This window comes from Anomaloglossus baeobatrachus, chromosome 2 (assembly GCF_048569485.1).
Source record: "Anomaloglossus baeobatrachus isolate aAnoBae1 chromosome 2, aAnoBae1.hap1, whole genome shotgun sequence".
In the NCBI taxonomy this organism is placed as follows: domain Eukaryota; kingdom Metazoa; phylum Chordata; class Amphibia; order Anura; family Aromobatidae; genus Anomaloglossus; species Anomaloglossus baeobatrachus.
Window position 1 is genome coordinate 186,509,971 of NC_134354.1, and position 14,732 is coordinate 186,524,702.

General features: G+C 43.1%; 1 protein-coding gene across 4 annotated transcripts in view; it reads left to right on the forward strand.

Annotated features, from left to right (window-relative positions):
* KDM6A (lysine demethylase 6A) overlaps positions 1 to 14,732 on the forward strand; it is a 209,778-nt gene that overhangs the window by 103,204 nt on the left and 91,842 nt on the right. For all 4 annotated transcript variants that reach the window (XM_075335539.1, XM_075335541.1, XM_075335540.1 and 1 more), the window contains exon 6: positions 1,920 to 2,040. In XM_075335539.1, the coding sequence (XP_075191654.1) occupies positions 1,920 to 2,040 (121 nt within the window). The remainder of the gene's footprint in view (positions 1 to 1,919; positions 2,041 to 14,732) is intronic.

Consider the following 14,732-nt stretch of genomic DNA (forward strand, 5'->3'; position numbering starts at 1 on the left):
AGCCTGTGTGTCAGCACACATGAGCGATTATTTTCTCAGCCCTAATCGGACCGAGAAAACAATCGCAGCATGCCGCGATTGTAATCCGAGACTCTTTCTCTCGCACCCATTCAAGTGAATGGGGCGAGAGAAAAATCGCACTGCACTCGCGGTACATCAGTGTACCACGAGTGCAGTGCGAGAATGGCAATAGCCGGCTATGCAGGAGAGAGGGAGAGAAATCCCTCCCTCCTCTCCTGAGTGCCGCCCGCCCCCCGCAGCTGAGGTCTGCTCGCACGAACGGACCTCAGTTGCAAGGACACACGAATGACACTCGGCTCTGCTGTACTGCCAGCACGAGCCGAGTGTCATGCAAGTGGATCGCAGTAGTCCCCGTGTGGCCCCAGCCTTATAAAGAGACTCCCCAGTCCGGACTCTGCAGACTTTTGGTCTATTGGTGTGTTCTAAGGCCCCTTTCACACATCAGTTTTTTGCCATCAGTCACAATCCGTTGGCTCGATGGAGCCGTCGCAGATTGTGGAAAAACTGATGTGACGGATTTTTCAGTTTGTTTTTGTTTGTTTTTTTTATTGTTGAATACCAAGAACCATAACTTTATCTTTATAATGTATGACAGCTTGACTGTCATGAAGTTAACTGAAATGTCAATGTACTCCAAAACTGTGCATTTTGTACACCCCATCTGAGCATGCTCAGTTAAAAAAACTGAATCCGTCGGCGGATTCAGTCATTTGACGGGTCCTGCACCCATAGGCTTCCATTCTACCAAACGACGGACGGCGATGGATCAGTCGCTGTCTGTTTTTTTGACATAGACAAAAAAACGTTACTTTGCTCGTTGTCTCTATTTGACGGACAAACAATTTTTGACGGATTCATCAAACGACAGATGAAACGTGAGGCCATCCATTGCAGTCCGTCACTAATACAAGTCTATGAGGAAAAAAAAAAACCGGATCTAGCGGCATTAGTCACCGGACCGGTTTTTTTTTTTTCAAAATTCGACAGATTGTGACTGATGGCCAAAAACTAATGCGTGAAAGGAGCCTAAGTCTGACACATATCTACGCTGCCCCCTATTGGCCAATACAGGCTTTGCATTTCTCAGGCTTTTCAGAACACACACCACGAGCTTTGCATTTCTAGGAGCATGAGATAAATGTAGAGGTACAGACTGCAGTGACGGTATTACTATAGTAGACATACAACACAAAGTGTGATACACCATGTAAAACTTAACATTCAGTATGTAAACTTTGCACTGCATTGCTGCTATATAGCCTATATTGTAGATGGTCTTGGCACATATTTTGAACATACTTGCTCCCATCTCTAAAGGGGCACCTGCCTATAATGGGCAGGTAAGATCCAGCTCTAATTAAAAACCGTTGGACACATTGGAGGGGCTAACTTTTTTTTTACATTTGAGCTTGATCCTACAAGTATCAATATAATTTTCAGGGGTAGTCCGATTCTCCACCCACCTCTGTCCTGTCCTGTCCTGTCCTGTCCTGTCCTGTGCTGTGTGATACCCAACTTGTGAATTCTGGGATTATTAGCAAATGTTGACTAAGATCATTAGTACACAGCAATTTTCAGCCTTCCAGAGCAGTTATTTTAGGCTGAAATGTACCTACATTATTGAGTAGACAATGTAATATTCCTAAAAGCTATCCATCAGCAGAGACTTTAAACTCCTATAATCATCTTCTCCGTTATTTAAAAATATGAGCTCCTCGGTACTCCACCCCCTTTTTTTTTTTCCTCTTTTTTTTTTTTCTTTTTCTCGTCTACTGGTTAACACAATAAAAGAAATACATATTTTTCCACATCCCCCCCCCCCCATGTAATTTCTTTTAATTATAAATTTCAGTTCTCATCATGTCAGTATACTAATCTCAATATTTGTTCTATCTTAGGGCAATTAGAGCATTTCAGGAAGTGCTTTATGTCGATCCCGGCTTTTGTCGCGCCAAGGAAATCCATTTACGACTTGGACTTATGTTCAAAGTGAATACGGACTATGAGTCAAGTTTAAAGGTAATCATGATTTTTGTGACCTGTTTACAGTGTAAACAGTTGGGGTTCTGTATGTTTAGATGTTGCTTGAAGTCGATAATGTTTGTGCTGTTCATTCACACACTACTGATTTGGTCAATATTTTATAGGAGCTGGTTATGTCACCAAACGCTATGAGCTTGCACATAAAGGGTTTAGTCTGTAGGCTAGTAGCATTAGGACACGTTCAGTATTTGGTCAGTATGGTTGAGGCCACACGGGGCACTACAGCAGAGCTGAGTGTCATAAGAGTATCCCTGCGACTGAGGTCCGACTATGCGAGTGGACCTCAGCTGCGGGGGCCGGGCCGACACTGAGGAGGGGAAGGAGGGATTTCTCGCCCTCTCTCCTCTGTAGCCGGCTATTGTGATTCTCGCTCTGCACGCGCGGTACACCGGTGTACTGCGAGTGCAGTGCGATTTTTTTTTTTTTCTTTCGCCCCATAGACTTGAATGGGTGCGAAAGGGAGTTTCGCATTACAGTCGCATGCTGCAATTGTTTTCTTGGTCTGATTAGGGCTGAGAAAATAATTGTTCATGTGCTCTGACACACAGGCTAATATTGGTCCGAGTGGAATGCGATGTTTTATTGCACTCCACTTGCACCATTTTTTCGCCGTGTGGCTTATTCCTATTTCAAAGTCTCAACCAGGAGTGGAACAATCAGAGGAAAAGTATAGACACACCTGCACTACTTCTGCATTTTTTACCCACTCCTGGTTTTGGTTTACAAATACTGAACATGCGAAAGTGGCCTAATATTATTTACCTGCAGGTTAGTAGTGTTTTGTTACATGACATGTTCCTTTTAAAGCTAAGAATAGAAGTAAAAATCTTTCCAATGTATTTCACCTTGGTTTAGAATCCACTCGTCTGTTTGGCTTACTATTACTGATGAAAAATATTGATCAAATCTGCACGGTGACTGACCTTTTACGAACATTTGATTACCTTTAATCTAGGAGCATCTATCAGATGTTTACTGTTTTATCTGAGGCGAGCATAATATGAAGCAAGAGAGCTCGATTACAGTGATGTCACTTTACTGGATGTCACTTTACTGGGCTGAGTCGTAGTTTCAATACGATCAGTGTTTTATCAGCAGCAAATTACTACTAGAGGACCAGGTCTCGCGTATGCAGCAGTTAGGCTAATCAATGTAACCCAGCACCCACCACAAATTAGCAGTGTGATCACAGTGTACATAGGATGCTGACAATTACTGAGAGAGGGTGGAAGCGAATTAAACACAGCTCAGCATTCTGACCACTGCTACAACAGATAAAACAGGAATCCCATTAAAACTACACAAAGCACTCCAGTAAGTGACACATCCCTTCAATCAACCTTTCTTGCCCTACATTATGGTGCTCTCCTATTACATAGCAAAAGTCAGCTGACCGAGTCACTTTAAGATTTGTTCTCTGGTGGTTTGTTCTAGTCTATGGTTCAGTGTTTTAAATAGAGCAATCAGTATCGTTTTTACAAATGGAGATGGGCGAATTCGCAAGTACGGGACTGGACTTGAACCTGGACCTCAAACCCATATAAGTGTATGTGGACCCGAACGTGTGTGCTGTATAATGGCTTTGGGGCTGCAAAAAGAACAAATATGGAAATTAGAGCAGGACAGTTATACTTACCAAGTCTCCTGCACGGCTGTCACACTGCTTCTGGGTCCTATAATTAACACACTCTGTGACAGCGTCTGTGATTTAGTTTTGGAGTGTAAAAATACATTTTAAAAATAGTGTAGAGTCCCCCGTATAACAATACCCAGCGCAGGTAAAGCAGACTGCTGCAGCCCCTACATCTGTGCCTTATCTTTGCGGTGTATCAAAATACAAGAGCCCCCATGCAGCTTTTTCTTTTCTAAATGATCTAAAAAAATAATTTTTTAAAAAAATGACGTACGGTCCCCTCCTGCAATTTTGATACTCAGCCAAGATAAAGCGGACTGCTGAGGGCTGGTATTCTCAGGCTGGGGAGGCCCATGGTTATTGCCCTCAGCCTAAAAATAGCAGTACGCAGCCACCCCAGAATTATCACATCCATTAGATGCGCCAATTCGGCGCTTTACCCAGCTAATCCCGATTGCCCTGTAGCGTTAGCAATCGGGGTAATATAAGGGGTCAGTGACAGCCGTAATTTGTCAAAAAATCACAGCTGGGAGCAAGCCTAATGTAAGTAATGGGGAGGGGTCTATAACGCACCCCCCATTACTAACCCTGTAAATCAAAAGAAATAAACACAAAACACAGAGAAGAATCCTTTATTTAAAACAACAAAAAAAATTAAATCCTCTTTCTCCAATTTATTAACTTCCAAAACACCCCTGCAGGTCCAATGTATTCCACACAAGGTCCCACAATAATACCAACTCTTCTACACCCTGAGGTCGCAGTGCACGGTCACAGTAGAAAATGTGACTGCTCACTGTGGCTTCAGGGACACACTGACGAAGCCACAGCTGTGAGCGGTTACGTCACGGAGATCACCAAAGTCAAAGCTGGGGTTCCCACGGTACGTCAGGTGTGACCTCATGTGAGCTGACCTTTAGTGAACTCTGTGATCTCACCTCAGGTGACATCTTTGAATTTATTGCCAGATTAGGCACATGTTGAATATTTGCTTGCAAACATTTCTGCCTCAAACCTGCATCTCCTGGCAAAAAAAAAAAACGCACAGATACCGCATGCGTTTTTATGCGGTTTAGGTGCATTTGTATGCTAGGAGATGCAGATTTAGTGCAGAAAAGTCTGCAACCAAATACTCATTGTGCACACATTGCCTTATTTGATGCTGGATTACCGAACTAGTCACTTTGTGCACGTTGAGTAATTGGGTGCAGACTTTTGTGTCAAATCTGCATCTCCAGGCAAAAAAGTACCGAAACCGAATGCTTTTTTATGTGGTTTTGGTGTGTGTTTTTTTTGCAAGGCTATACAGATTTGGTGCAGAAATGTCTGCAAACAAATACTCAATGTGCACACATTGCCATTGCCTTCACCAAAGGTCAGTTCACCTCAGGCCACAGCTGGGGTTTCATGCTATGGGAACCTCCAGCTGTGAATTCAGGTGAACTCAGTGACATCTGTGGCTCTGTCAGTGTGTCCCTGACGTTGCAGTGATCTGTCACATTTTCTACATCATACAAGGTTTTTTTTTTTTCTCCTTTTGACTTACAGGGTTAGTAATATGGGGTTTCATAGATATCTCCCCATGACTAACCTTGGGCTTGATGCCAGCTGTGATATATTTTTTTTTTTTGTTATAAATCACAGCTGTCATTATTCCCTTATATTACCCTGATTGCCACTGCTCCAGGGCAAATCGAGATGAGTCAGTTAAAGCATGGAATCTAATGGATGTGAGCATTCCAGGGTTGCTGCAGGCCTCTATTTTTAGGCTTGGGAGAGCCCAATAACCATGGGCCTCCCCAGCCTGAGAATACCAGCCCCCCAGGTGTCCGCTTTATCTTGGCTGTTTATTACAATTGGGGAGGAGGGGACTGCTGGCCTTTTTTGGGTTTTTTTCCCCCATTAAATCTATTTAATTAAACCCTTCATGACCAGCCAGTTTTTTGCTTTCCGTTTTTTTTCGACATTCTTCTTCCAAGACACACAACTTTTTTATTAATATGGTCATGTGAGGGCTCATTTTTTTGTGGAACGAGCTGTACTGTTAAATGAAACCATAAGTTTCATTGAAAAATTGCAAAAAAAGTGCGATAGCACTAGTGTTTTAGAGATCTTTTATTCACTGTGTTTCCTATATGGTAAAAGTAATGTGTTGGTGTGATACCTAAAGTCGGTGCAAGTTCGTAGACACAAAACATGAATAGGTTTACTTTTATCTAAGGGGTTAAAAAAAATCAGAAGCTTGTCCGAAAAAAGTTGCTCACGTTTTACGCCATATTTCGTGACCCGTAGCGGTCTAATTTTTTGGTATCTATGGCTGTGATGGCTTATTTTTTGCATCTCAGGCCGACATTTTTAATGGTACTATTTGTGTAGATGCTACATTTTAAATGCCTGTTATTGCATATTGCGCAAAACTTGCGGCAACCAAAAAATGTAATTTTGGCGGGTTTTTTTGCCGCTACGCCGATCAGATTAATTGATTTTATATTTTGATCGGGCATTTCTGAACGCGGCAATACCAAATGTGTGTATTTTTAAATTTTTTAACCTTTTAATTTTCAATGGGGCGAAAGGGGGGTGTTTTGAACTTGTTTTGTTTTTTCTTTTTTTTTTACTTTTTTTTTTTTATTTTACTAGGTCCCCTAGAGGACTATATGGATCAGCAATCTGATCGCTCTGCCATATCTGCTGATCACAGCTACAGAGCTGTGAAGAGCAGATATACTCATTTCATGTCTCACCCAGCTCTCGGCCTAGTGAAATTGAAAGTCGTGAGCTACAGGAGTCATCACATGACCCTGTGCTACCATGGCAACCACTGGAAGTCACGTGATCATGTCACGTGACTTCCAGTTTTGGCCGGTAAGTAAATGTTTACCGCGATCGTGATTATAATGGAGTTGTCACGTACTGACAGCGCCATTTAAGGCGTTAAATGACATGGGCAAATAACGATTCTGCTTGTACCTGGCAGGCACACATCTCAGCTGTAAAAATCAGCTGAGATGTGCACCGATCGCTGCAAGCTACCGGCAGCAGACCGCGAGGAGTAACACTATGACTGCTAGGATGTAATATTACTGCCCGCGGTACTTTAGGGGTTAAATAATTTAAAAAAGCCGCTTGGGATCCCTCGTACTTTGATGCACACCCAAGATAATGCGCACAACTGGGGGCTGCAGTCTGTAGCCGTTTGCTTTATCTACACTGGGTATCAATATATGGGGGTCCCTGCTCCATTTTTTCCAATTATTTATTTTTACACTCCACAACCAATCACAGACGCCGGCAGTGTGACTGAAATCAAGCATAGACTCTGTCATAGAGGGTGAGTGGGGGAAGCAGTGAATATGCATGAGTTAATTATTGGACCCGGAAGAGGTGTGACAGCCATGTCGGGAGACTCTAAGTCCGGCTTTGATTCCTATTTTGATTTTTTTTACCATTTTATATTTATTTTTTATCCAGGTGGCTGAATTCGAACAGTAACACAACTTCCCTGAGAAGTCAGCGTTCTGGTTCCATGCACGGTCCCCAACTTTACATTTCGAGTTCACCCATCACTATTCACAAATCCTCAGAATGCTGATCATTATGAGAGCACATATCGCATGGGAAGCCCGAGGGAATTAGTTGAGCTCGCTCTCGTGTGCAGCGGCTAGCTCATCTTTAGTACAGAATTTAGGAGTGGCCGCTAAACAGTGTACTGTACCCGTGAATGACTTGGTGTATAGAACCGTTAGTTTATGGGCGGTACGGTGGCTCAGTGGTTAGCACTGCAGCCTTGCAGTTCTGGGGTCCTGGGTTCAATTCTCACAAAGGACAACATCTGCATGCAGTTTTTGTTCTCCCAGTGTCTGTGTGGGTTTCCTCCCACACTCCAAAAACATACTAATAGGGAATTTAGATTGTGAGCCCTAATGGGGACAGTGATGATGATATATGTAAAGCGCTGCAGAATCAATAGCGCTATATAAATGTATAAATATTATTTATGGCTCAGCATGCTGTCTACAGCCAGCCATAGCAGATAGCAGCTGATCAGTGAAGGTGCTGGGTTTTGGACAGAAATAATATACATGACTTCAGAATGTTGGACTCCAGACAACTCCTTTAACTCGACCGACATGGCAAAAGAGCAGAAACCCCCACAAGTGAACCCATTTTTATAAACTAAACCTTTCGAGGCATCCATCTAGGTGATACGTGAGCATTTTTAACCCACAGGCAATTTCCAAAATTGTATAACATTGGGCTAAATAAATGAAAAATTCCAATTTTTTTTCTAATAAAATGTTTCTTTGGCCCCAAGTTAAGGGCTAATTGAAGAAAACTGTACAATTTATTATGTACCATGTCTTAAGTTCACCAATAGCCCATCTGGAGTCAAAATCTACTTTTGAGGCACAGTACAAAGTGAAGAAGGGAAGGATTGCCATATAGGGGTTCAGATTTAGTTGAAATGGTTTAGGAGTGGGATATCACATTGGCAGGTACCCTGACATGCCAGAAAAGCAGATCCCCCATAAGTCACCCTATTTTATAAACTACATCCCTCAATGAATTAATCTATGCGTATAGCGACCACACATAATTTCTTTTACCAAAATTTTTTAGAAAAAAAACAGCTGGCCAAGCTAGCTTATCCCTCTACCGAGCTATTCTGTTATTTCTTTCTATCTATTCTACCTGTTCTGTCTTATCTATTCTATGTTCTTTCTATCTATTTCTTCTATCTCTCCATCTATTCTTGCTATCTATCAATTATCCAATCATATTTTATTTCTCCTTTAAACCCTTTCACAACCGGACGATTTTTCGCTGTGGTTTTTTTTCTCTTTTTTTGTTTTTTTTTGCCACTCTTCTTCTGAGACGCGTAACTTTTTTTATTTTTCAGTCAATATGGTCATGTGAGGGCTCATTTTTTGCGGAACGAGTTGTACTTTTAAATGAAAACATACGTTTTACCATATAGGGTACTGGAAAACGGCAAAACAAAAAAAATTCCAAATGCCGAAAAAATGCAAAAAAAAAGTGCGATAGCGTGTGTTTTTGAGATTTTATTCACTGTGTTCACTGTATGGTAAAACTGAAGTGTGGATGTGATGCCTCAGGTCAGTGCGAGTTCGTAGACACCAAACATGTATAGGTTTACTTTTATATAAGGGGTTAAAAAAATTGGAAGTTTGTCCGAAAAAAGTGGCGCACGTTTTACGCCATATTCCGTGATCTGTAGCGGTCTCATTTTTTGGGATCTATGGCTCAGTGATGGCTTATTTTTTGCGTCTCGAGCTGCCGTTTTTAATGGTACAATTTTTGCTCTGATGCTACATTTTGATCGCCTGTTATTGCATTTTGCACAAAAGTTGTGGCGACACAAAAACGTAATTTTGGCGTTTGGAATTTTTTTGCCACTACGCCGTTTACTGATAAGATTAATTGATTTTATATTTTGATAGATCGGGTGTTTTTTGAACGCGGCGATACCAAATATGTGGGTTTTTTAACCCTTAAATTTTTAATGGGGCGAAAGGGGGGTGATTTGAACTTTTTTTTTTTTTTTTTTTTTTTTTTTTTTTTATTCTTACTAGTCCCCCTAGGGGGCTATAGCGATCAGCAATTCCGATCGTTCTGCCCTATCTGCTGATCACAGCTACACAGCTGTAAACAGCTGTTACGCTCACTTTCTGCTTCACTCGGCTCCGGGCTGAGTGAAACTGAAAGTAATTCATGTGTAGTACAGGTGTCATCACATGACCCTGTGCTACCATGACAACCACCGGAAGTCACGTGATCACATTACATAACTTCCAGTATCGGGCGGTAAGTAAGTTTACCGCCGATGCAGTTATAATGGCTCTGTCACATATTGACAGCGCCATTTAAGGGGTTAAACGGCACGAGCAGATAACGATTCTGCTCGTGCCTAGCAGGCACACATCTCAGCTGTGAAAATTAGCTGAGATGTGCACCGATCGCGGCATGCTGCCGGCGTCAGTAATATTACTGCCCGCGGTCGTTAAGGGGTTAAAAAACACACTGACAAAAACAAATTGAAAATGCATCGAAAATTTATGTTTACACAGCGTAGTTTGTTTTGGTTTTTTTTTTGTCAAACGCAGCGTTTACAGTTGTCAAGTTTGCCAGAGGGTGCGTTTTTTTTTTGTCAAATAAAGAATGCAGCGTGCGGACATACCCTAACTCTACTTCTGGCCGTTTTAGGAGTTGTATTCTGCATTTCAGCAGGTTGTTTATCCTTTTCCATAGAAACCTTGGTAGTTTTGTGGTACCTTTCTGCCCTATGTGGAGGTCCTTCCCATTCCTTTCCATAAACTTCAAGAAGCTGGTTCAAATTGATCCTTCATTGAAAACAGATGGGTGGACCTATTGGAGTAGAAGTGACGGTTAAGATAAATATATTACAAGGCTTCTCCTGTTTTCTTTTACTGCTGATTTATTAAAATGTGTGTCCTAATTCAAAGGGTTAGCAGGTTTCAGAGGTCATAAGGGGAATAACATCATGTTTGGAGAGAATTGTCGGGTATCTGCCAGTTTGCGTATGTGAGTATGTGGTTTTGCACACCTGTCCTATGCTAATGGATGAGACGAGTCACGTGAGCCGGCAGATATCTGGAGTTGTGCCTTCGGCAGCCTTCTGACCTCCAAGTGTGGAGTGAGTGGAGCCAAATGACCCCTTTCTTAACGTTCGGTGGATTTATTCCTTGCACACACGGGATGTATATAGATGAACAGTGAGATTGCCCTCTGGGCTAAACTGTATATTAATCTTTTCATCTGCTGTATACTATCCCTGCCTACCAGCAGACCAGCATGGCTGATGTGCCAGATCCACTTTAACCCCTCACTGACCAAGCCAGATTTTTTCATTGCGCCATAATTTTATTCATTATTATTTCATTTCATTGAGCCATAATTTATTTTGTTTACATTGCTTTATACGGGGCTTTTTTGGAGAACTAGTCAGTTTTTAGTTTTATACTAAGGTTGCATTCATTTATGCAATTAAAGTAGCCCATTAACTTACCGGTATATCATTTTTTTTTCTAAGGCCATAACTGTATGAAAATTGTTTTTTTTATTTCCATATTGTGTCAAAAACAGGACCTGTTGATACCAGGTGTATTTTATTTAGTTTTTATATTTTTTTCACATTAGGAGAAGGGCATTGACTTGAGCTTTTAGGGTGTTTACTTTTTCTTAGCATGTTTTCCTCTTGCATTCTTCTAGCTGTGTAGTATACTTTTAGCACTGTAATTTATCTGTTTTCTAATCTCCTCTGAAGCCGGCCTGTGGGTTTGAGTGCTTTGTTGGCGCATCATCTGCCATGTAACACATCGGTATGGTAACCGGATGGATGAGTAGTCGTACCTTCGTCTGCCCCTATTGGCACGTGCCAGCTGTATAATCAGGCCGGTACATGTATTGTCTATTTAGCGTGTTCAGCTCTTGAGTCCGCTGCATATGACATGTATGCACATGATATAGTGGAGAAGGTAACATTGTCTCCGTCTGCTCTTCATTATAGATGTCTATCTTGCACTGAACAGCCTCAATCATTGGAGACTCGCTTTATGATGATAAAGGCTGGAGCTGCCCAGTAATCGGACAGCAGTAAATTGTTGTGTTTTAGTGATGGGCAGTCCGGCTCTTTTTGGTGATACGGTTCCCATGGCTCCGCTCACCAAAAAGAGCCGGCTCATTCGGATCGTTCTCGGCTCCTTATTAAATGTGTTCACCCCAGGTGAACACATATTTAAGATTATAGTGACGCCGCTGAAACCACGCCCACCCGTGGCTAAACTCCGCCCACTTACAAGGGACCAATTAGATTGCGGAGTGGGCGGGGTTTCAGCTGCGAAAAGAGCTGCTTAGCGACTTTAGTGGCTCACTTTGGTGATCCGGCTCCTGTCGGTCACTGCAGGGAGTCGGATCTTTGTGTCTGATTGTTCGCGACCGACACATCACTACTGTGTTTATACTGCCATGAAAAGAATTGTCAGGCTGTGTACACAGTGCATTTTTATCGTGGTTTTTTTATGCTTTTTTAGTGCAGTTGTGTCACAAAGCTGCAAGTAAATCATTGAGAACCCTGAAGGTCTGGGCACATGTTGAGTTTTTTCTTTGCAGATTTGTGCAGAATATAATCTGCAGCATGTCAATTCTTTCAGTGTTGTAGCTGGCGGTTTTCACCAGTGAAAGCAATTAAAAAAAAACACATGCAAAACACATGTTTTTCTGCTGCGTTTTCCTGGCAAGGAATGCAGAAATGGTGCAGAAAGTTCTGCAACCAAATACTGCACTCAGTGTGTGCACATGGCCTTACTTGGCAGCACGTGCTCTTATGTAGACCAGGAATGTGCTATTGTCATTTGTGACGTGTCTGAAGTAAGGGGGAAACGGACAGTCACTGGATTGTTCTTATGAATCTCCCCTTCTTCCAATCATTATTTGGAGATGAAAGCAAATGAACCCCAAATTAACTTTCTGTAGATCAATGCCCATTAAAACAAATGTATTGATATAATTGCTGTGAGCCGGCCTTTTCTTTTGTGACCATTCTAAAATAAAGCCTTTCTCAGTCTTGTACCTGGAAATCCTCAAATACAGCGCTCTTTCCTGAGTGATTTCTGAGGCTTGTCATGGAGACTCGTGACTCCAGTAATGACTGCATGATATATGCCTCGTAGCAGAGCTGGCTAGAAGGCATACAGCGGGGCCGTTTTTTATGCTTCCCCTTTTATACAGGTCATTGTAATACATCGCTGAATAGAGGCAATGTATGAAAACTGTCTGTATCGCCCATAGGAATCCATTACAGACTGAATTGAGAGCTGTGCTGTCTGTGACGGTTTCAGAAGTCTTTCCCACCGTGTACAAAAAAAAATGTAGAATTATTACAATGCACCAAAAAATATGTGGTGAAATCACAGTGACATGGAGTTTTCAGTGCTCATCTTCACTATGGCACCTACATGGCTGAGTTTCTGTTAAGGAGGGTGCCATAGTTCCCATACATGTTCTGAGTAAATGTGATCTCTTGTACAGTATTGTATGAGCCATACACGTATGCGGACACCGGCCGCCTCGTTGCCTGTGGTGCGCGGTCTAGGAAACGGTCGGTATTCTTGACACTCTTTGCCTTTCTTCTAGTTACCTCGGTCAGTCACTGAATAGCGTTGTGACCGGTCACTGCTGATTGTTGGTTGTGCTGGAAGAAATGACTTGACAAGACAGAAATACAACTGTGCAGTATTAAATATTGTTTGTCTAGTGGTGACAGGATCTCCTCCAATTTAATGTCTGATTAATGATGTTGTCCCATCTCAGAGAAAGGTCCCTTATCACTCTGCCTGCAGAATTTCACATCAAGACCCCGGGTGAGCCATACGTGTATGGCTCATACAATGCACACTACATAATTCCCCTTTATTACCAGTGCGAGTGGGTGGTCATGGGAATGCTTGTAAATGATTTGCATACTAAAGGTCTCGTGATGATTAAAAGAAAATTGAGACTTAAGGATACTAATCGTCATGTTACTGCAAGTATGCAAGTCGCATTATTGGGGCCACGTTACCACCCACCCATAGGGGCCTATCATGACATTGTGCACATTGTCACAATTCATAGTGACGGCAGACTTTTCTTCTGATACAGGACAACCTTATCTTAAAGTGAATCTGGCACCAGGTTTTGCCATTTAAGCTGAGCAGCATAATGTAGGGGCAGAGACCCTGATTCCAACAATGTGTCTGTGTTGCTTGCTGTAAGTTTAATAAAATCAGTGTTTTAGCAGTAATAGATTATCACGAGAGGAATAGTTGTCTGGTGCCATGTAGTTGGCCTTCTGTGTAATCCCACGCCCACTATAGTTTAGCAGCTTTCTGACACTGTTTAATCCATACAGGAAGCTGGCAATCAGTGGTGTGGGCAGGGATATACAGAGCTACGCATTCAAATTGCTGGTAGATCTGCAGCTGATAAAGCAGGGTTTTTTCTCCAAACTATAGCAAGCAGCCCAGAATGTGGCCCATCATTTTATTGGTGACTCTGTCTCGACATGATGCTGCTCTCCAATTGCATAGCAAAAACCTGGTGATAGGATCCCTTTAATAACCCTCATCCCTATGGCTACTTTCACACTTGCGTTGAACAGCATCCATTGCGTGACGGATGCAACGAATGTGTTGCATTTAGTGGCACAACGGAACGTACAAAACAACGGAATCTTTATTTTTTTTTTTTTCTTTTTCTTCTTTCGTTTTACCGGCGGCAGCCTATTGTGAACGATCAGCTGATCGCTCACAGCAGCCGGTCGCCGGGTGATCAGCTGATGGTTCACAGCAGCCGGTCGCCGGGTGATCAGCTGATGGTTCACAGCAGCCGGTCGCCAGGTGATCAGCTGATCGCTCACAGCAGCCGGTCGCCGGGTGATCAGCTGATCGCTCACAGCAGCCGGTTGCCGGGTGATCAGCCGATCGTTCACAGCAACCGGTCGCCGGGTGATCAGCCGATCGCTCACAGCAGCCGGTCGCCGGGTGATCAGCCGATCGCTCACAGCAGCCGGTCGCCGGGTGATCAGCCTATCGCTCACAGCAGCCGGTCGCCGGGTGATCAGCTGATCGCTCGCAGCAGCAGGTCGCCGGGTGATCAGCTGATCGTTCGGCCGCCGAGGATGTGTGAGGGGGGCGGAGTGCGGGTTTGTGGAGCCAAGCGGGACCATGGCACTGAGGACGTCAGTGCAGCGAGGAATGCAAGGCTGTGGACAGGTGAGGGTAAGTGTGTGTGTACTCGTGGAGTGAAGTGCGGGAGGGGGCGGAGCCGAGCGGGAAGGTGTCGGGCTCCCTACACCCGTAGCCAGGGTAAATATCAGGTAACTAGGGAAAGCGCATTGTTTAGTAACCCGATGTTTTCCCTGGTTACGAGTGCAGGGAGCCAGAGAGAGCATGCGCACCAAAATCCTTCAGATTGCGCTGCTCAAAAAACGTTACATGCAGTGTTCGCTCCGCCC